The following is a 21,661-nucleotide window of genomic DNA, read 5'->3' on the forward strand; positions in this document are numbered from 1 at the left end:
TTTTTTCCTTCTTTTTTTTTTTTTTTTTTTTTTTTTTTTAACCCGAAGCTTTATAATAACAAATACAGAACACATTTTATCGATTAGATTTTTTTAAGTGTATCACAAGTGAGTCTTGAAGGCCTTGCCTCTCTTGTTTTGCTTATTCTCTCTCTCTCTCTCTCTCTCTCTCTCTCTCTCTCTCTCTTCCTCTCCTGTTTTTTGTTTGTTTGTTTGTTTTTTGGTGGTGTTTTTTTCATTGATGGCTTGACATGAACAAAAAAGCAGTTGTTGCTTATTCAATTTACCATCATGAAATAAAATCTTGACATGACTTGACTTGACACACACATAGAGCTAGTGGAACAAGTATCAGTCTGACATTAGTCTCCTGTGGATAGGAGCATTGTGGGAAAGTGGTTATTTTATGGTCCCTGACCCACTTCTTAGAGTTGGGCTCAGGTGGGAAAGTTTTGGATCATACAGACCACTACTGCCCATATGTCTTGAGAGTTGCTTTGGAGTCCTGAGTAGCACTGAAGATTCTGTCTCTAGGGCCTGGTTAATGGCAGGGAGTTCTGTGGTGTGGTAGTGCTTCACTCTGTCAGATAACCTCAGACCTACATGGTTTCCACAGCAGCAGTATCCACAGGCTTTGTACATTGATGGATGTCTGGAAGTCTTGGGCAAAATGAGAGAACCGTTTTCAGGGCTAGAAAAGTGTTGGGGAAGATATGTTTTGCTATTTAGGGACTTGAAAAGTCTTTTTGAGCTTTCCTAAAATCCTTAACCAGTACCATTCAGCAGAGAGCTTAATGCGTTTCAAAAAAACAAACAGAAAGTGATGAAAATTGATCAGAACTGTGATATCCACCAGTCTCTTTTGTCAGCGATGTAGCTGATGATTTTTTTTTCCTCTTTGGCTTTGTGTTTGGTATGGAAAATGTTTTGTCTGTCCAGAAAGGGTCTGGAAAAAGTATCTGGAAACCCCGATTTTTTTGTACAGAATTATCCCAAAGTCTGTGCCCTGCTGTCCTGGTGAACTCCATTTTGATTTTCCCTCTAATTTCATGCCAGTGACAAGTGTCTGTCAAAGTCAACAACATTTTCTGTGGAAAATACCAAGAAGTTTGAAGTATGTGGCAGTCCCCAAAAAGGTTATGTCTGTATCCCTTGCACAAAATGAACATACTGAAGAGGCTGTTGAATGATACACAGATATTTCCTGTTGGCCTGTTCTGTATTTCACATCAGTGTGCTGGTGTACCTGTGTGCAGGTGTGGTGAGCAAAGCGGTGAACCATGTCAGTCAGTTTGCCTCCACAGACGCTGTGTGTCTCTGGGAGGACCTGCTGCTGACCTCAACCTTTGACCTGGACACCGGCTATGGCTACATCAATGGTGAGTGGCTGATACATCAATGGTGAGTGGCTGATACATCAGTGGTGAGTGGCTGATCTTTGATACATCAACAGGGAGTGGCTGATGTTTGATACATCAGTGGTGAGTGGTTGATGTTTGATACATCAACGGTGAGTGGCTGATCTTTGATACATCAGCGGTGAGTGGCTGATGTTTGATACATCAACAGTGAATGGCTGATGTTTGATACATCAACGGTGAGTGGCTGATGTTTGATACATCAACGGTGAGTGGCTGATGTTTGATACATCAGTGGTGATTGGCTGATCTTTGATACATCAACAGTGAATGGCTGACGTTTGATACATCAGTGGTGAGTGGCTGATGTTTGATACATCAGTGGTGATTGGCTGATCTTTGATACATCAGTGGTGATTGGCTGATCTTTGATACATCAACAGTGAATGGCTGATGTTTGATACATCAGTGGTGAATGGCTGATCTTTGATACATCAACAGTGAATGGCTGACGTTTGATACATCAGTGGTGAGTGGCTGATCTTTGATACATCAGTGGTGATTGGCTGATCTTTGATACATCAACAGTGAATGGCTGATGTTTGATACATCAGTGGTGAATGGCTGATCTTTGATACATCAACGGTGAGTGGTTGATGTTTGATACATCAGCGGTGAGTGGTTGATGTTTGATACATCAACAGTGAATGGCTGATGTTTGATACATCAGTGGTGAATGGCTGATCTTTGATACATCAACGGTGAGTGGTTGATGTTTGATACATCAGCGGTGAGTGGTTGATGTTTGATACATCAGTGGTGAGTGGCTGATGTTTGATACATCAATAGTGAGTGGCTGATGTTTGAATGATACATCAATGTTGAGTGGCTGATGTTTGATACATCAGTAGTGAGTTGCTGATCTTTGATACATCAGTGGTGAATGGCTGATGTTTGATACATCAACAGTGAGTGGCTGATGTTTGATACATCAGTGTTGAGTGGCTGATGTTTGAGACATCAACAGTGAATGGCTGATGTTTGATACATCAGTGGTGAGTGGCTGATGTTTGATACATCAGTGGTGAATGGCTGATGTTTGATACATCAACAGTGAATGGCTGATGTTTGATAATCAATGGTGAGTGGCTGATGTTTGATACATCAATGGTGAGTGGCTGATGTTTGATACATCAATGTTGAGTGGCTGATGTTTTAATTCACCACTGTGAACATTGACCCTCTGACTGCCGACAGTTTTTGAGGTCAGCTGTTTTCCTTATGCCAAGGAAAAAATGCAGTGTCAGTATGACATGCACTAAAACTACTGTGGCGTCTCTATTTGTTGGAATTTATGTGTGAAATTATACAGACTGGTGCATGATTGGTTTTGCTTTTATATGGAAATAAACAAAAGAACTCACCACCCTGGCATCGCCATTTTGAAAACCAGTTTCATTTCTCAGGAGAAAAACGAGTTCTCAAGAACTTTTGGACTCATGAGTTGGAAAAGGGAAACAAATAACTTTTGCGAACATTCCCTCGGCCATTCAGCTTCAGTCAGTGGTTCTCCCTGTTTTAAAAAGGCTTTGATGAAATGTCACTGTTAATATAGTGGAGGTAAACAACACTGGAGGCTCCAGGAGCTTTGTGAATTTAACTGAAGAGGCAGCCAAGTGGTTAGTAAAGAAATGTTTCTGTGACTTTGTGGGTCAAAGAAGCGTCAACATGATGTGTTTTCCATTTGATATGGAAAGTATGTTTCTGTTTGCTGAAACTGCATTGGAATTGATAGAATGGTTTGTTTTCTGTTGGGACACCCACCGACCCAGCCACCCACCACACACACACAGAATAAGCTGGAGGCATATGTTAACACCTGTCTTCCAACTTCAGTTCTATTGTCTCTGCTGTCTGTGTTCAGCCCAACAAACTTTGTCAGGGAGTATAATATGTGTCAGTACCAGGAAGCTGTAAGAGATACATTTCTTGACAAAACTGTGACATCTGTACAAAATATGCGTTTATTTATCACTTTCTTCAACAAGAGATTCTCTCTGAACTGGAGTGTGAAGATAGTTCATTGAAGCCATGTTTGGTCAGCTCCATGTCAGAGTTATTTCCCCTGCATCGTTGGTCTGAGTTGAGATTTTTTTTCTTCTTTTTTCTACTTTGTTGTTCAAGACATAATTTTCAGAGAGCTGTCTTTTTAAAAAAATTTTTTTTTACATATAAGTTAGTAAGAAGTTCTTTTTTGTTTATCTCTTTGTTTCATCTTCGTTATTCCTTCTTTTCTTCCTGTGTTGGTGGGTATAACTCCCATGTTCACTGACATGTATCCACTGTCAGGTCTTTATTCCTGCCCACTTTTCCCTGTTCACTGACATGTATCCACTGTCAGGTCTTTATTCCTGCCCACTTTTCCCTGTTCACTGACATGATTACACTGTCAGGTCTTTATTCCTGCCCACTTTTCCCTGTTCACTGACATGTATCCACTGTCAGGTCTTTATTCCTGCCCACTTTTCCCTGTTCACTGACATGATTACACTGTCAGGTCTTTATTCCTGCCCACTTTTCCCTGTTCACTGACATGATTACACTGTCAGGTCTTTATTCCTGCCCACTTTTCCCTGTTCACTGACATGATTACACTTTCTACTTCCTAACATGTCTTGTGTGTGTGTTGGTCAGTTCGTTCGCTGAGCACTGGAGAGTACCTGGTGTCCATGGATGATGCAGAGGCAGGAGGGACGGAGAGAATCGTTTGCCTTGCTGCCTCTAGACTGCGCTCTGGTCACTGTGTCTTTGTGTCTGGGGGAGCACAGCTCAAAGTGTGGCAGTTACTTCCTCCAGGACACAGGTAATGTGTGTCTCTGTGACTGTCTTTGGTTTCTCTGGGGTGGGGGGGGACTGAGAGAGTGTGGAAAATTCATGATTTGTTTGGGTTTGTGAGTATGTGTTGTTTTTGATGGCATGATGTTTCTTGTGTGTGTGTGTTTTTAAAAAAAATATTTTGTGTGTGTTTGGTGTGCGTGAGTATATGTGTTTGTGTGTGTGTGTGTGTGTGTGCATGAGAGAGAGGGAAGAAGACAGAGGTGTGTGTTTACTTTTTAAAATTGTTACTTGTGTGTATCATATTTAGCTTGTATAATTTGCATGTGTGTTTGTGTGTGTGTGTGTGTGTGTGTGTGTACCTGTCTGTCAATATATATTTGTATATCTATTTGTATGGATGTTTCAGTCAGCACTGGTAGTGCTCAGTTATACACTATGTGCATTGATTTTAAAAACTGCGATCAGCGTGAGCATGGCACCAAACACAAACTACAGATGAAAACAGAAAATAAAAAAACCTCCTGGGCCAGCCAATCTTCAAAATGGTGTTTAACATGCTGCACATAAAAGATAGATGATGCACTGTTAACTGGGAGTTGAAACTGTTTGACACACTGCTCATAAAAGATAGATGATGCACTGTTAACTGGGAGTTGAAACTGTTTGACACACTGCTCATAAAAGATAGATGATGCACTGTTAACTGGGAGTTGAAACTGTTTGACACACTGCACATAAAAGATAAATGATGCACTGTTAACTGGGAGTTGAAACTGTTTGACACACTGCACATAAAAGATAGATGATGCACTGTTAACTGGGAGTTGAAACTGTTTGACACACTGCTCATAAAAGATAGATGATGCACTGTTAACTGGGAGTTGAAACTGTTTGACACACTGCACATAAAAGATAGATGATGCACTGTTAACTGGGAGTTGAAACTGTTTGACACACTGCACATAAAAGATAGATGATGCACTGTTAACTGGGAGTTGAAACTGTTTGACACACTGCACATAAAAGATAGATGATGCACTGTTAACTGGGAGTTGAAACCTTCAGCACACAACTGTCGACATTATATATATATATAATATATAAAAGAGGAGGCCAGGTTACTTTAGATACATGTATATGCATCTGCGCTTTGGCATTTTGAGTAGGTTTCTTTCTACTTTTAGCTTCTTCATGCCACACACCTAAACCCTCTCTTCCCACTCACACCAGTATATTCATTCCCACACACACACACACACACACACACGCACGCACGCACTCACACATGCACGCACACATGCACGCACGCACGCACGCACACACGCACGCACACACACACGCACGCGCGCACACACACACACACACACACACACACACATTACATGCTTAAACACACACACACACACACACATATATATGTATGCATGCACAGACACACACAGAGACACACACACACCTTCTCATTATAAAGAAGGCCACAATGCGAAGGAATCCAGATAAATGTTGTACCAGTACCCTTCAATGAGAGTAGATGAATTAGATGTTTAATTTCAATAATAATTTCAGATCTAACTTTTGAGTGTAAAGATTTGATAGCATTAATGACTGACTTAGAGAGTCAACACAAAAAGCAGTCTGGAATATATTTTTTTGTCAAATCGAGTAAGAAGTACAATGCCATAAGTACTGCAACTTGCTCTGCGGTAAAGATTGACTTATTTTTTCTCATGTTATAAATTTTTTCTGTGTTTAGTTCAGGTATGATATATGCGGCATCTGCATTATTGTTTAACACAGAACCATCTGTATAAACCATCAGGTGGTTTGGATATTGATCACATAAGTGGATTCGGGCACAAGATGACAGTAAACTTATGTTTTCAGTCTTTGTTACATTCGTATAATCAATATCAAACTGGGCTCTCTTGAGTGCCCAGGGTGGGATAGGGGATAAAACGGACTGTTTGGCTACATTATGCTTCAGATTTAGATCAGAGCTTGTTACAGTAGTAGATGTATATGTACTTATGGTCATATGGCTATGGTCCTAGCTCTTTTTGGAAAGTCAGTATCGGACTTAAGATTCAGTTCAGGTTTCAAATCATTTTCTGCTGTATAATTTCTCTTGGCGAAAAAAGGAGCAAAGGAATCAGCTGAGTCAACATATTTATCTCTTTCATTTTCATGGCAAGAATGTTATAGTATAGTAGAACAAACCAGCGATCATACTTTCAGTCAGAAGAAAGGAAAATGGGGCATTCCAACTTATACGAAGAAATAAGTAATATTTATGGAATTGTTGGTAAACATGAACAACACATTTACAGTAAAAGGCAGATTGCATCATTGACCTGCAGATGGAAACTGAACTGTTTCAAGACAAAATACATAAAAAGTGTTTCCTGTATGTGTGGTAATCCTATAACAAGTGATCATGTATTTACTTGCGACATGTTAAAATGTCATATACCTGTACTAGCATCTTTTCCGATGCAAGAAATATTGGACTCGTCACTTTTATTGTTCAGTTGCTTTAATCATTGTTGAATAGTCCAATTTGGTTGCTGTTATAATTTTTTTTTTTTTTTTTTCAAGATTCATGTATATATCTTTGACTTGTCTCTGCTAATGTTGGACTGTGTCAAATCTTTGATGGATAGTCCAATTGGACAGCCTGTCTTCCATATTACATTGCCTAGGCTTATATCCGTCCATCCATCCACATACACCTTGCACCTTGCACCTAAAACCTGGAGAGGACACTCCAGCTTCGCTACTAGCACTAGCGTCGGAACAACACGTGAAGCAGCAGTTACCGGTTATAAGTTAGCGCTCAATTGGCGTAGAGCCGACGCCAGGGGTTGCTTCTGATGGTGGGAGGGACCCTCGCGTCCCATTGGACAGCTACCGCCTGCCCAAGCTGGGCAGTCCCCAGCCAATTAGGTGCTGTCCCGCCACAACCTGCCTTCTTCTATGGGTGTATGAAGATTAGGAGAATATCGGACAAGCAGGTCGTTAATTTCCGCACCAGGCAAAAAGAAAATTCAAGAAACGGATCAACAATGAAACTGACCTGTTGGAATGTCCGGACAATGATGCCTGGGCTCTCCCAAGATCTGCAAGACATCAGCGACGCCAGAAAGACGGCTGTCATAAACAGCGAGCTGAAGAGACTAAATGTGGACATTGCCACTCTGCAGGAAACACAGCTGGCTGACTCTGGAACACTAACGGAGAGGGACTACACCTTCTTCTGGCAAGGAAAGAGCTCTGATGCCCCAAGAGAGTACAGAGTGGGCTTTGCAGTCAGGAACAGCCTGCTGAACATGATTGAACCTGGAAGCGGCAGTTCAGAACGACTGTTGACTCTCCACCTCAACACCTCCAAAGGCTATGTCACTCTTGTCCGCACATATGCTCCAACTCTGTCTGCCTCTCCAGACACCAAGGATGATTTCTATGAAATTCGCGCATCAACCATAAGGAACATCCCCAGGACAGAACAACTTGTTCTCCTGGGTGACTTCAATGCCAGAGTGGGTGCAGACAACGATTTGTGGCCCTCCTGTCTCGGTTCCTTTGGAGTGGGGAAAATAAATGAGAACGGACAGCGATTACTTGAGTTTTGTACCTGCCATGAACTGTGCATCGCCAACTCCTTCAAGACGAAGCCCCAACACAAAGTCTCCTGGAGGCACCCGCGCTCAAAACATTGGCACCAACTGGATCTGATCCTAGTAAGACGAGCTGCCATCAAAAACCTTCTCCACACTCGCTCTTACCACAGCACAGACTGCGACATGGACCACTCTCTGGTATGCTGCAAGATTAGACTGCAACCAAAGAAGTTCCACAGCTCAAAGAAACAAGGGAACTCTCGCATTGATGTCAGCAAGATGTCTCAGCCAAACCTTGTAGAACAGTTCGCAGAGGCCTTTGAGAGAGAATTTGATGCATTGCAGCCCAGAGACTCTGCCACAGAAAGATGGCAAACGCTACAAGACACCATGCACCGCATTGCTATGGCCACCTTTGGGAAGAAAACTGTGAAGTCCCACGACTGGTTTGAGGCCAAATCATCAGAGATGACTCCCATTATTGAGGCCAAGCATGCTGCACTCACCAAGTACAAACGGTCACCCAGTGAGAAGAACCTGCAAATCCTCAGGGCCGCCAGGAGTAAGGTTCAGTTTAACGCCAGGCGATGTGCAAATGAGTACTAGACAGAGCTCAGTGAAGAGATACAGAATGCTGCTGAAAGAGGCAACATCCGAGGGATGTATGATGGCATCAAGAAGGCACTCAGCAAGGCCATAAACAGCCTGACATCAGGCAAGGCACCTGGCCATGATGGAATTCCCCCAGATCTCATTAAACACTGCAAGACTACTCTTCTGCATCCTCTGCACACAGTCCTCTGTCAGTGCTGGAATGAGGGAGCTGTACTGCAGGACATGAGGGACGCCAAGATCATCACCCTGTACAAAAACTAGGGCGAAAGGAGCGACTGCAACAACTACAGAGGCATCTCGCTTCTCAGCATTGCAGGCAAAGTCTACGCTTGGGTCCTCCTAATTCGCCTGCAGAAACTGGCCTAACGCGTTTACCCGGAATCACAGTGCGGTTTCCAAGCAGAGAGATCCACGGTAGACATGATCTTCTCCCTTCGCCAAATCCAGGAGAAGTGCAGAGAGCAGAGGATGCCCCTGTATGTCGCATTCATTGACCTCACCAAGGCCTTTGACGTAGTCAGCAGAGATGGCCTTTTCAGGGTTCTTCGAAAGATCGGCTGCCCCCCCAAACTGCACAGCTTGATTGAGTCCTTCCACTCCAACATGAAAGGAACGGTGCAGTTTAATGGTAACCTCTCCAAGCCCTTCGACGTACGCAGCGTGGCAAACAAGGCTGTGTCCTCGCCCCCACCCTACTTGGAATCTTCTTTGCTCTTCTCCTGAGATATACGTTCAGCACAGCGCAAGAAGGGATCTACCTGCGGACCAGATCAGATGGCAGGCTCTTCAATCTCGCCCGTCTCAGAGCAAGGACAGAAGTCCACGAAGCCCTCATCAGAGACATGCTCTTTGCTGACGATGCCGCAGTTGTGACCCACACCCAGCGGGACTTGCAGTCACTAATGGACCACTTCTCCCAGGCCTGCAAAGATTTCGGTCTGACCATCAGTCTCAAGAAGACAAACGTCCTAGGCCAAGACACGCCGTCTCCACCAGCCATCACCATTGATGACTATGAGCTTGAAGCCATCCATCAATTCACTTACCTTGGGTCCACCATCACCGACAACCTCTCCCTTGACACTGAGATCGACAAGAGGATCGGGAAGGCAGCCACATCACTAGCCCGCCTCACACAAAGAGGGTGGACAAATCCTAAGCTGACCACAAAGACAAGGATGGCTGTATACAATGCCTGCGTCCTCAGCACCTTGCTGTATGGCAGTGAGGCGTGGACCACACATGCTCGTCAGGAGAAAAGGCTCAATACCTTCCACCTGAGAAGCCTACGGCGACTACTCAGCATCTCCTGGCAAGACAAGGTGACAAACCCCGAAGTCCTGACTCACGCTGGCCTCCCGACCATGTACACCATGCTGAGACAGCGTCGGCTGCGCTGGCTGGGCCACGTTCGCCGCATGGAAGATGGTCGCATCCCAAAAGACATCCTTTATGCAGAGCTCGCCACGGGGCAGAGAAGCACTGGCCGCCCACAGCTGAGATACAAAGACGTTTGCAAACGTGACATGAAGGCGCTTGAGATCAACACTAAGTCCTGGGAGGACCTTGCAGATGACCGCAACAGCTGGAGAAGCACTCTCAAGAATCAGCTACAGACTGGTGAGGACAAACTGTCAGCTGCTGCAGCAGAAAAGCGAACTCGCAGAAAAGGGACGGCAGCCGACAGACCAGCATCAGCTTACACATGTGACCGCTGTGACAGAGACTGTCTCTCTCGCATCGGTCTCTACAGTCACAGGCGACGCTGCTTGGTCCAAGCAGACAGCTCAGTTAGACATTAGGTGGGATATACTCTATCCATGGTCAGCCATGACTTAAGGAGGCCTACCTAGTCCAGCTGGGTTGTTAAAACGATTTATCCTCTTTTTTTTTTCTTCTTTTTTTCAGTTTGGCAGTTATTGTTTTAGCCACATTGTTGTGATTTTTCCCCCCTTACCCTTTCCCTCCTTCCTCCCTCCCCCCCTTTTTGTGTGTGTGTGTGTGTTTGTTGTTTTTTTGGGTTTTTTTTGTCTAATATCACTTAATTTGGATAGACATTAAATGAATTGAACACACACATGCACACACACACACACACACATGCATGCATGCACACACATGCACACACACATTCGCATGTATGCGCGCGCACGCACACACACACACACACACACATGAATGCACAAAATCACACACAGACAGAGCAGGATGCAAAGGTTGAAGAATCAGTGGGGTAAAGATATGTGACATAAATATCATTGACATATATATATTACATGTCTACAATGCTGAAACCAAGGAGGGGAAGGGGGAGGCATGAGACCTTGACCCAGTCAGAAAATTGAAAGCCCAGTGTGATAACAGTGAAAAAGAAGAAGAAACTGAAGTAGTAATGATACAAGATGTTTTTTTGAATGTCAACTGCACGGTAATGCTGACATTTCATCTCTCTCTGTCTCTGTCTGTCTGTCTGACTCTCTCTCACTCTCTCTGTCTCTGTCTGTCTCTGTATCTCTCTCTCTCTCTCTCTCTCTGTCTAAAATTAGTGTGTAATCCTAGGTTTCTGTTGCAAGGCAAACCCAAGTTACACTATGCTGTAAAATTTGGCTGCAGATATACAGAACTTAAGTCTTCTTACGGATTTCAATGCATATTTCTGGGTTTCTAATGTTTCAGACAAACATTGCTATTTGTGTTCTTGTGGACTTTGCAAATATTTATATGTCTGGGGTAACCTGGATGTTGAAAATGTTCGAGGGTTTATAAGATATCTAAAATAAAAATGTCCTGACTGCGGTTGGTAAAACTGACATGACTGTTCTGAACAGGAACACATTTTACAATCAGAATCACTTTATCTCACTCTGAGTTAGAGAAATTAAGAGTAGTGAAGTTTGTGATACATACAAACAGTAAAATTTGCCATGCAACATGTATAACAAATTCTCACACAATAGTGTCCTAGCAAAATAAGCCTGATAAAAAACATCACCTTTTCTCTATTTAAAACGTACATATATACGTACACACACATGCATGAACACACGTGCACATGCTAACCACCTGCACACACATACACCCATCTTCATTTTTTATGTGTGTGTGTGTGTGTATGTGGTACATGTTTGTTTCTGTGTTCCTGTTTGTGTGTGTGTGTGTGTGTGTGTGTGTGTGTTGATCAAATGAGTGCAACAGAAATAAACCCACTGACCTCACACAAGAGGTGACAGCTGCTGTGGGGGTGTGACAAACGCCTGATGAGGTAGGATCCCCCATAGCCGCCGCCCCCCACCCCGCACCCCGCCCCCACCCCTCTGCCCCCTCTCCCTCCAGCCATCATGGCAGTGGTTGTGGTGGTGGTGGTCAGTGCATTGATGCAGAGGCTGTGGAGGGCAGCTCATCCCCTTCTTGAACCCTGACCCCGTGACTCCTGAACTGGGTGATGCAAGGTCCGAGTGAGAGGCACACGTTTGAAGTTCTGTTACTGCTTCATGTCTGTACCGTTGTCAGTGGTGTCTGTCATTGATTTTTGCAGACCGTAATGCAGTCCTGTGTGGAAGAAGTCCTGGTAAAGAATGGGGACAAATGTCCTCACCTGCAAGTCGTGTCTTACCTCAGTGAGGGAACCGCCCTTCACTGACGAGCACACTTTTCAGCAGTCAGAGGGTTCATGGTGGTCACTGTGACTGCGACACGCCTTTGTTCAAGGGATTGGGTGTGGGGATCAGTTTGTCTGTCACAGTGTGTCTGTCTGACAGTCATGTTGTGTTGTATTGTACTGATAACACGACAGATTTCTCTGTGTAAAATCTGGGCGGTCTCTGATGGAGAGAGTTCAGCCACACTCCAGTACCACCCATTTGATGTTGGGCTGTTTTGTTTTTTGTCCACAACTGTCCACTGGAGTGATGGCCTACAGGTAACGCGTCCACCTAGGAAGCCAGAGAATCTGAGTGCACTGGTTCGAATCATGGCTCAGCCGCCGATATTTTCTCCCCCTCCACTAGACCTTGAGTGGTGGTCTGGACACTAGTCATTTGGATGAGACGATAAACGGAGGTCCCGTGTGCGGCATGCACTTAGCGCACGTAAAGAACCCACGGCAACAAAAGGGTTGTTCCTGGCAAAATTCTGTAGAAAAATCCACTTCGATAGGAAAAACAAATAAAAACTGCACACAGGAAAAATACAAAAAAGAAAAAGGTGGCGCTCTTGGTGTAGCGACGCGCTCTCCCTGGGGAGAGCAGCCCGAATTTCACACAGAGAAATCTGTTGTGACAAAAAAGGAAAATACAATACAGTTTGTTTTATTATCAAAGCGATTTTTTCTGTGCAATTTTTCTAGGGACAACCCTTTTTGTTGTGGGTTCTTTTACATGTGCTATGATGATGCTGAAGACAGGATACTGGTGTATCAACTCAAGCAAAATACAAGTACCCAGACCACAACCCACATTCTAGTGAAGGGAGGAGGAAGAAAAAAAAATCCTGTCTGTGCAGGACTGGAACCCGTGGATACCTGCTTTTTAGTCAGGGACTTTACCACAGGGCCACTGCTCCTCACACCTGTGCTGGTGTCATAGCATGGAGACATAGAGAAATAGCCACAGGACATTGTTGTGGTGTTCTTCATTCACTCTTCCTTGCACCCCGCTGCATGTTACAGGTGGCACCAGGACACACTCAAACAGTGCACACACTGCTGTCAACTGAAACGTTCAGTGTGTGCACACCACACAACGCTGCATCAGCTCACACAGCGATAAATATTGTAAAAATTAAGGCATGTGGGAGGGATGGAGTGAAGGACAGCAGAAAATAATTACTTAATTATTCATATATAACATCAAATAATAAATCACAGACAAAAACACATGAAAACCAGAAAACGCACACACATGTTCACTTGTGTCAACATATGGACTGTCACACAGTAGTAATGATAGTAATAATGATAATGATAGTAATAATGATAACGATAATAATAATGGATAATTAAATAGCACACTGTCCAGAAATTTGCTCTTTGAGCTTTACAAAGCACTCTTGTTTATGTAACACATTACACATCAATGTTACATGCACACACCAAAATTTGACCAGCAAACCAAACACACATGCACACTGCATACATATATTTTAACATAAATATGTACATAGCAGCTGCCCTCCACACACACACACACACACACACACACACACACACACACATGCACATACACACACATATACAGGCACACACACACACAAAGTGACAGAAATAGCTTGTAAGACTGTGGTGTTGACCGGGTTCTTGGTTCATTTTAGGATGTGCAGCAGTTCTTGTTGAGGAAAAAAAGGCAGGGTATGAGGTGTGTGTGTGTACCGTTGTTACAATAAGTGTAAATTCAGACATTTTATGTTGACTTATTCAGATTCTGAAATCACCACTTTTTCTGAACAAACTGTAGATCTTAGATTAACCAACCATCCAAACATGAGAATCCTTAAACCATTAAACAAGAAAGCTTGTAGAGTTATAAACACACCATAACTGTGTGTGTGAATTTTGTGTGTGAGTGTGTGTGCATGTGTGTTAATGATTGTGTGTGTGTATTTATGTGAGTGGGGGGGGGGAAGGGGGGGGACACTGTGTGGGCCCCTGTCACAGTGCACTGAAATGAATGTCCCAGTCATGCACATGTGGCACTGCAGGTTGCCACCCACACCCACCTGCACTTGTGTGTGTTGGTGTTTCTTTGAGAGTATGTGTGTGTGAGAGAGAGAGAGTGTGTTTGTGATTGTGTGTGACTGTGTGAGAGAGAGAGTGATTGTGTGTGTGTGAGAGAGAGAGAGAGAGAGAGTGTGTGAGACAGTGTGTGCGTGTGTGCATGTTTGTGTTTTCTTTACCTCACTGACTCAAACAAAAACCAGTGGCATGTCACCACATCTCTTGAGTCCAGTGTTCCTGACCCACTGCACCCCCCCCCTTCCCCCCTCCGGCCATGTTTCTGGTTGAACTGTGGACCTGGTCTCCTACTCTGCCTGAGACAGATTGACAGGGACACTGCCACCCACTCCTTCCTGTGCACACACAATGGATTGCTGGTTCCCTGTTGCATACTAGTTAAGTGTTTCTGTCATGTGACCTAGACCACACTATTATTGTATTGATTCTCTTTCAGTTAGTTGCTGTTATAGTTTGGTACTTTACACGATGTTGATTGTACTGTTCTAATAATATGTCACCTTTGTCAGCAAAGAATTTCTCTTCAGGAGATAGTTAAGTTTTCTCATATCACATGTGGACATTTTGCCCCATCTTTCATCACAACATTCCGGGCTCTTCATGTGTGAGACTGGGATTTTCCGCATCGTGTTTCAAGAGAGATCTCAGAACATTTTATCAGTATCTGGTGTCGGATCACCTGTTTCCATGCCTGACGTAGTAACCACCTTTAAAACCCCATCAGTGCCAAGTGGAAAACAGCAGAAAGTGCTGTTTCTGGTCATAAAACATTATCAAAAACAATAAGCCTAAAACTGAGAAAATGGTCTGGAGATATACCACTCTGGACAAACTGTGTAAATTTTCAGCCCTCCAGAGCTATTTCCCTTTTCCTGATGACGTCACCAGTGACGTCACTATGCACGTACGTAATACGTTTATGGCAGCCAAGGGGTTTTAATGCTGATATTTTGACGTTGCTGTTTTCTGTTTGATTGAATAATCTCAACCCCCAGCGATGCTGAATTTGTTTATGTTTCAGTCCCTATGTAGAATGCCAGCCTTGCCATGTCCTGGCATGGTCCCTCACTTTTTGTGCTCAGTGTATGGGAAGTTCATCTGGAGGATTTCCGCCTAGCTCATGGAGTGGTGTGGAGTAACAGTCTCACACCCCCACCTCCCCCCCCCCCCCAGCCCCCCTTACTCCCCCTGCTTTATTTTACCTCAGGGTCTTATATACCGGAGGCAAGATACCCCTCCCCCTCTCCCCCACCCCGCACCTCCAAGTTGGAAATCATCTTTGTTCCTCAGTTTTATTAACGTGACGGAAATAAATGTGGGGGCGTTTTACTTCGATGGCCTGCACCGATTCTGTCTGGGCCAGTTTGATCTTGGGGCGTCATTTCAAGCGAACCAAGAATGTCCTCTCTTTATCCATTACGGGGAGGGTGTGTGTGTGTGTGGGGGGGGGGGGGTGTCTGAGGGGGGGTCCAGCAAGTAGGGGTCACTTACCGGGGCAGTCCAAGGCTAGTCTGCACAGACCCCGGGATTAATGTGGGCCAGTCAGGTTTGACCCCGGGATAAAAAAACAAAACAAAAACAAACAAAAAACCCAGTGGGGTAGGAGTATGCGGGTGCAGCGTGTTGTGACAGATGAGCATATTACATCCCCCAGCTGACCCGGTGATTGCCAGGTGAAGATCCCTCCACAGGGCAGCCACAGTTCACCCCTCCACTTCAACGCTCGCTAACTACAAAGAACACGAAGAGAATGGACAAAAACAACAACGGCAGCAACAAAACCGAAAGAGCAACAGAAAAGAATGTTAGGAGGATGAAATGCTGGAGAGATTGTGTGAGTGGGCTGGGGAGGGGGATGGAAAAAGATGGATTTTGGCGAGGGGAGAAAGAGTTGGGGCTGTTTTGTAGAATTTGTGTTAGTCCTTGTGCGTGCATGTGTGTGTGTGTGTGTGTTTGTGAGTGTGTGCATGCAAAAACATATGTCTACACACACACACACACACACACACACACGCATATATATATATATATATATATATATATATATATATATAAAGGAAGGGAGAGAGAGAGTGTGTGTGTGTGTATGTTGAAGATCCTGTGGATGGACAGATCGTGTGTCAAACACACACATACACGCACGCACGCACAGATGGAGAGAGACCCAAACAATAACGACACTGATGAAATAACAACACTAACAAGGCAGTTTACACCTAAGATAAAGGGGAAGGGGGGGGACGGGCGAGATGGGAGGGGGGGGAGGTGGGGGTGCAGTATACACGGGCGGGAGGCTGGGTGCGTGGGTGAGAGAGGAGGGTGTGGTTTGTATCGTTGCACAAGAGGAGAGACACGAGAGGCTGGGGGGAAGTAGGAGTGGAAAGACTGACTATATATATTACATTGATCTTGACACGCAAGGGCGCGTGCACATGCAATCAAACAAAAAGAAAAGGTGGGGTGGGGGTGAGGGGGGGGGGGGCTACACTGTACCAGTGTATTGCTGTTCATTGCTGGCGGAGGGGGGGGGGGGCTACACTGTACCAGTGTATTGCTGTTCATTGCTGGCGGAGGGGGGGGGGGGGCTACACTGTACCAGTGTATTGCTGTTCATTGCTGGCGGGGAAGGGGGGGGGGGCTACACTGTACCAGTGTATTGCTGTTCATTGCTGGCGGGGACGGGGGAAGGGGGGGGGGGGCTACACTGTACCAGTGTATTGCTGTTCATTGCTGGCGGGGGAAGGGGGACGGGTGCAGGCAGAGGGTGATTGTGATGTTTCTTTTTATCGATCAAGCTTGTACAGGATTTCTTTCTGAAACGAATTATAGAGACAGGCTTTATGTGTTCTCTCACAAAATATGTCTGTCTGTCTGCCCCCCCCCCCCCCTCTCTCTCTCTCTCTCTCTCTCTCTCTCTCACTCTCTCTCTCACACACACACACACACACATACATACATACATACATACATACATACATACACCATCTTCTTCATTCATCAAAGCCACTAGTTTATTATTTATTTGATCTATCAATTAATCAGGCAGTCTGTCTGTCTGTCCATCTATCTATCTGTCTATTCTTTTTTGTGTGGATGGTGGTGGTGGTGTGAGAGAAACAGACAGACGAGGTCAGCACTGTGAATGCAAGCAGCACACTTGTAGCCTTCGATCGGACCATGACGTCAGAAGTGGTGGCGTTGTTTACTCGCTGGTGTGACGTCAGAAGGAGGTCGGGAAGGGGGTCTCTTGTTGGCTCGGGGCGGGGGGGGGGGGGGGGGGGGGGGGGGGGGGGGGGGGGGGGGCTGCGCGTGCGTGGGTTCAGGTCACCGTGACCTGTTGCAGTCTGTGTTGCACCCGCTGTGATGTGGTGGTGGTGGGTTGGGTTTTTCCACACACCCCCGCGCGCTTTCTCTTGCAGTGCGTGATGTTCTTTTGGGGGGTTAATGTGCTTATTATCAATCACACACACACACACACACAACGTGCTCAGGCAAACTCTGCTCTCGCGCGCACACTTACGCACATGTTCATGAACATTGTCACACTCGGGCATTTTAATTTCTCGAGTGTGGATGGCAAAGGGTCAAGAGAATAGATCTCTAGATCCCCACATCGATAGATCCCCGTGTTGATAGATCACCACATCGATAGATCACATCGATAGACTCTGACATGTAGAATTGAATGGGCATTGGAGAAAACTACCACTAATTTCATTTGTTTATAACGCTTGCTCTTTGTGTGCTCGCGCTTGCACGCACGCGCGCACACAATCGCATTTACTTGCATACGCGCGCGCATGCACACATTCACAAACACACACGCGCGCGCGCACACACACACACAAACACGCACACACAGGGACACTATGCGTTCGTGAACGCGTGTGGTTTCATTGAATGGCATACGTTTCCCTTGTACTGCGCACAGAACTCGTTCCCTTTTGCTGAAGTGGGGGTGGGGTAATAGAGGTCTCTGTCACATACGTTATCTTTTAGTTTGTTTCCAAACAAAGCAACGCCGCAGAGTGCTTGGAACTGTTTCCAATTTATCGAAGGGAGGAAGTGGTATCGGCAGAAAGGCGTGTTGAAGTGCAGGTGCAATGCCCTCCATAAATGACTGTGTTGTTTTCTTACGGGCGGTTCTCTGTGTGTGTGTCTGTTGCGTTTGTCTATGTGTGTGTGCGCGCGGGTGTGTTTCCGAAAGTACTCGTTCTTTCTTTCTTCATGTCTGTCTTGGTGTGTTAGAAAAGTATCACTGTGTTACGTTTTCGACTGTTGGGAGGAGGGGGTTGGGGGGTGCGTGCTTCCGTGTGCGTTTGAAGCCAAGTCTTTTTGTTCTGAACAACTTAAAAAAAAAAATAAAAAAAAGTCAATTGATAAAGAAAAAAGGGGTGTCTCCTTTTTGCGTGTCTCGTTCAGATTCTGTGTGTAGAACACTTCCTTCTCTCTCTCTCTCTCTCTCTCTCTGTCTGTCTCTGTCTCTCAGCTTGGAACGTGAACCACCCACACTTTTCCATCACCCCAACAATTATTTTTGCAGCTGTTTCAAAGATATGATGTCCCGGGTGACGTCAAAGAGGGCAAGACTCATTGGCTTTTGACGTCATGCGACGCCACGGCCTGGTATGACGTCAGTAGTTATTGTTCCACTTTGTTCTTGACACGTAGTGTGTGTCGGTTTCAATTCGTCTGGTTGCTAGGGCTTTGGAGAGAGAGAGAGAGGGGGGGGGGGGGGGGGAAGAAAGGAGAGAAGAGGAATTATATTTACGTGACAAAGGAGTTCTCTCTCTGTCCCGTGGGATGCTGCAGGCAAGTGTGGCATGGTAAGCACGCGGCTGAAATGGTTTGACCTGTGAGATCAGACGGACACCCCGATGGGCAGGAAGGGGAGGTGCGAACCTGCAAAGCATACACCTCCGGAGGAAAAAGTATATGGTAGACTTTTTGGTCGGATATTGGAGTATCTAAATAAAAGGTGATAGATATTAGGTGACGAATGGTCTTCAAAACTCGTGTGATTCTCACTTCAAACCACCATAAATTAATAGAGATTGAACAGTGGAGTGTTGATCATCTTTAAAGAGGGCTTTTCTCCCCAATAATCGAATACTGTGGCGTGTTATTGTTTGTGGAGTGATGGCCTAGAGGTAACGTGTCCGCCTAGGAAGCCAGAGAATCTGAGCGCGCTGGTTCGAATCGCGGCTCAGCCGCCGATATTTTCTCCCCCTCCACCCGACCTTGAGTGGTGGTCTGGACGCTAGTCATTCAGATGAGATGATAAACCGAGGTCCCGTGTGCAGCATGCACTTAGCGCACGTAAAAGAACCCACGGCAACAAAAGGGTTGTTCCTGGCAAAATTCTGAAGAAAAATCCACTTTAATAGGAAAAACAAATAAAACTGCACGCAGGAAAAAATGCAAAAAAATTGGGTGGCGCTGTAGTGTAGCGACGTGCTCTCCCTGGGGAGAGCAGCCCGATTTTCGCACAGAGAAATCTGTTGCGATAAAAAGAAATACAAAACAAAGCACAACACATCACTGTGTGTGGAATTCAGGCTGATTTCCACAGGGAGATCGTGTCGCCACAGTGCAGCGCCACATTCTCTTTTTTTTTTCTTTGCTTTTGTCTGCAGGTGTATTTGTTTCACTGTCGGAGTGGGATTTCTACAGAATTTAGCAAGGAACAACTCTTGTTGCCGTGGGTTCTTTTACATGCGCTCAGTGCATCCTGCACACGGGACCTCGGTCTGTGCCCCCCCCGGTCTAAGTTCTGCCATGTCTATGCCCCCGCCCCCCCCCCACCCCCCCGTCTAAGTTCTGCCATGTCTATGCCCCCCACCCCCACCCCCACCCCCGGTCTAAGTTCTGCCATGTCTATGCCCCCCCCCCCCCCCCCCCAAGGTCTAAGTTCTGCCATGTCTATGCCCCGCCCCCCCAGGTCTAAGTTCTGTCATGTCTATGCCCCCCCCCCCCCCGCCCCCCCCGGTCTAAGTTCTGCCATGTCTATGCCCCCCTCAGGTCTAAGTTCTGCCATGTCTGTGCCACCCCCCCCACCCCCCCGCCCCCCCAGGTCTAAGTTCTGCCATGTCTATGCCCCGCCCCCCCAGGTCTAAGTTCTGCCATGTCTATGCCCCGCCCCCCCCCAGGTCTAAGTTCTGCCATGTCTATGCCCCGCCCCCCCCCCCCCAGGTCTAAGTTCTGCCATGTCTATGCCCCGCCCCCCCCCAGGTCTAAGTTCTGCCATGTCTATGCCCCGCCCCGCCCCCAGGTCTAAGTTCTGTCATGTCTGTGCCCCCCCCCCCCCACACACACACACACACAGGTCTAAGTTCTGCCATGTCTATGCCCCCCCAGGTCTAAGTTCTGTCATGTCTATGTCCTCCCCCCCAGGCCCCCCCAGGTCTATGTTCTGTCATATCTATGCCCTCCCCCCAGCCCCCCCCCCCCCCCCCGGTCTAAGTTCTGTCATGTCTATGTCCCCCCCACAGGTCTATGTTCTGTCATGTCTATGCCCCCCCACCCCCACAGGTCTAAGTTCTGTCATGTCTATGTCCTCCCCCCCCCTCCACAAGTCTATGTTCTGTCATGTCTATGTCCCCCCCACACACAGGTCTATGTTCTGTCATGTCTATGTCCCCCCACCCCCACAGGTCTATGTTCTGTCATGTCTATGTCCCCCCCCCCCAGGTCTAAGTTCTGTCATGTCTATGTCCTCCCCCCCCCCACAGGTCTATGTTCTGTCATGTCTATGTCCCCCCACCCCCACAGGTCTATGTTCTGTCATGTCTATGTCCTCCCCCCCCCCACAGGTCTAAGTTCTGTCATGTCTATGTCCTCCCCCCCCCCCACAGGTCTAAGTTCTGTCATGTCTATGTCCTCCCCCCCCCCACAGGTCTAAGTTCTGTCATGTCTATGTCCCCCACACACACAGGTCTATGTTCTGTCATGTCTATGTCCCCCCACCCCCACAAGTCTATGTTCTGTCATGTCTATGTCCCCCACACACACAGGTCTATGTTCTGTCATGTCTATGTCCTCCCCCCCCCCCCCACAGGTCTATGTTCTGTCATGTCTATGTCCTCCCCCCCCCCCCAGGCCTAAGTTCTGTCATGTCTATGTGCCCCTGCACGTGCACTTCATCCATTTTTTTCTTCCAGAATGTTGTCATTTTCTTGCAGAGAATGGTGTCAGTTATTTTTCTTTTGGCATTCTGACCTGTCTGGTAGCTGATTCTTTTGTTATTTTATTTCATATTTAAATCATTTTTTTGTACTCTCTGTATAGTTGATAGTATTTTTACCATGGACTGTTAAGGAATGTGCTAGTGGGGACCCAGCAAATTCATCTGTGTCAGTTTTGTTGTTGTTGTTGTTGTTTTTCAAACCTTGTGCCAGTGCTTTGATTGAAGGAGTGGACTTGGGAAAGGGGGTGACGGTGGGCTTGGTTGGTTTATTCTTTTTTTTTTATTATTAGTATTATTATTATTTTATCATCATGATTAT

General features: G+C 45.9%; 1 protein-coding gene across 1 annotated transcript in view; it reads left to right on the forward strand.

Moving 5' to 3' along the window:
- The window catches only part of LOC143301874 (uncharacterized), a 49,065-nt gene that overhangs the window by 26,415 nt on the left and 989 nt on the right, over positions 1-21,661 (forward strand). Inside the window, exons 10-11 of the mRNA XM_076616291.1 lie at positions 1,257-1,379; positions 4,053-4,221. Coding sequence (XP_076472406.1) covers positions 1,257-1,379; positions 4,053-4,221 — 292 coding nt within the window. The remainder of the gene's footprint in view (positions 1-1,256; positions 1,380-4,052; positions 4,222-21,661) is intronic.

The sequence above is a fragment of the Babylonia areolata genome, chromosome 28 (genome assembly GCF_041734735.1).
Source record: "Babylonia areolata isolate BAREFJ2019XMU chromosome 28, ASM4173473v1, whole genome shotgun sequence".
Lineage (NCBI taxonomy): Eukaryota > Metazoa > Mollusca > Gastropoda > Neogastropoda > Buccinidae > Babylonia > Babylonia areolata.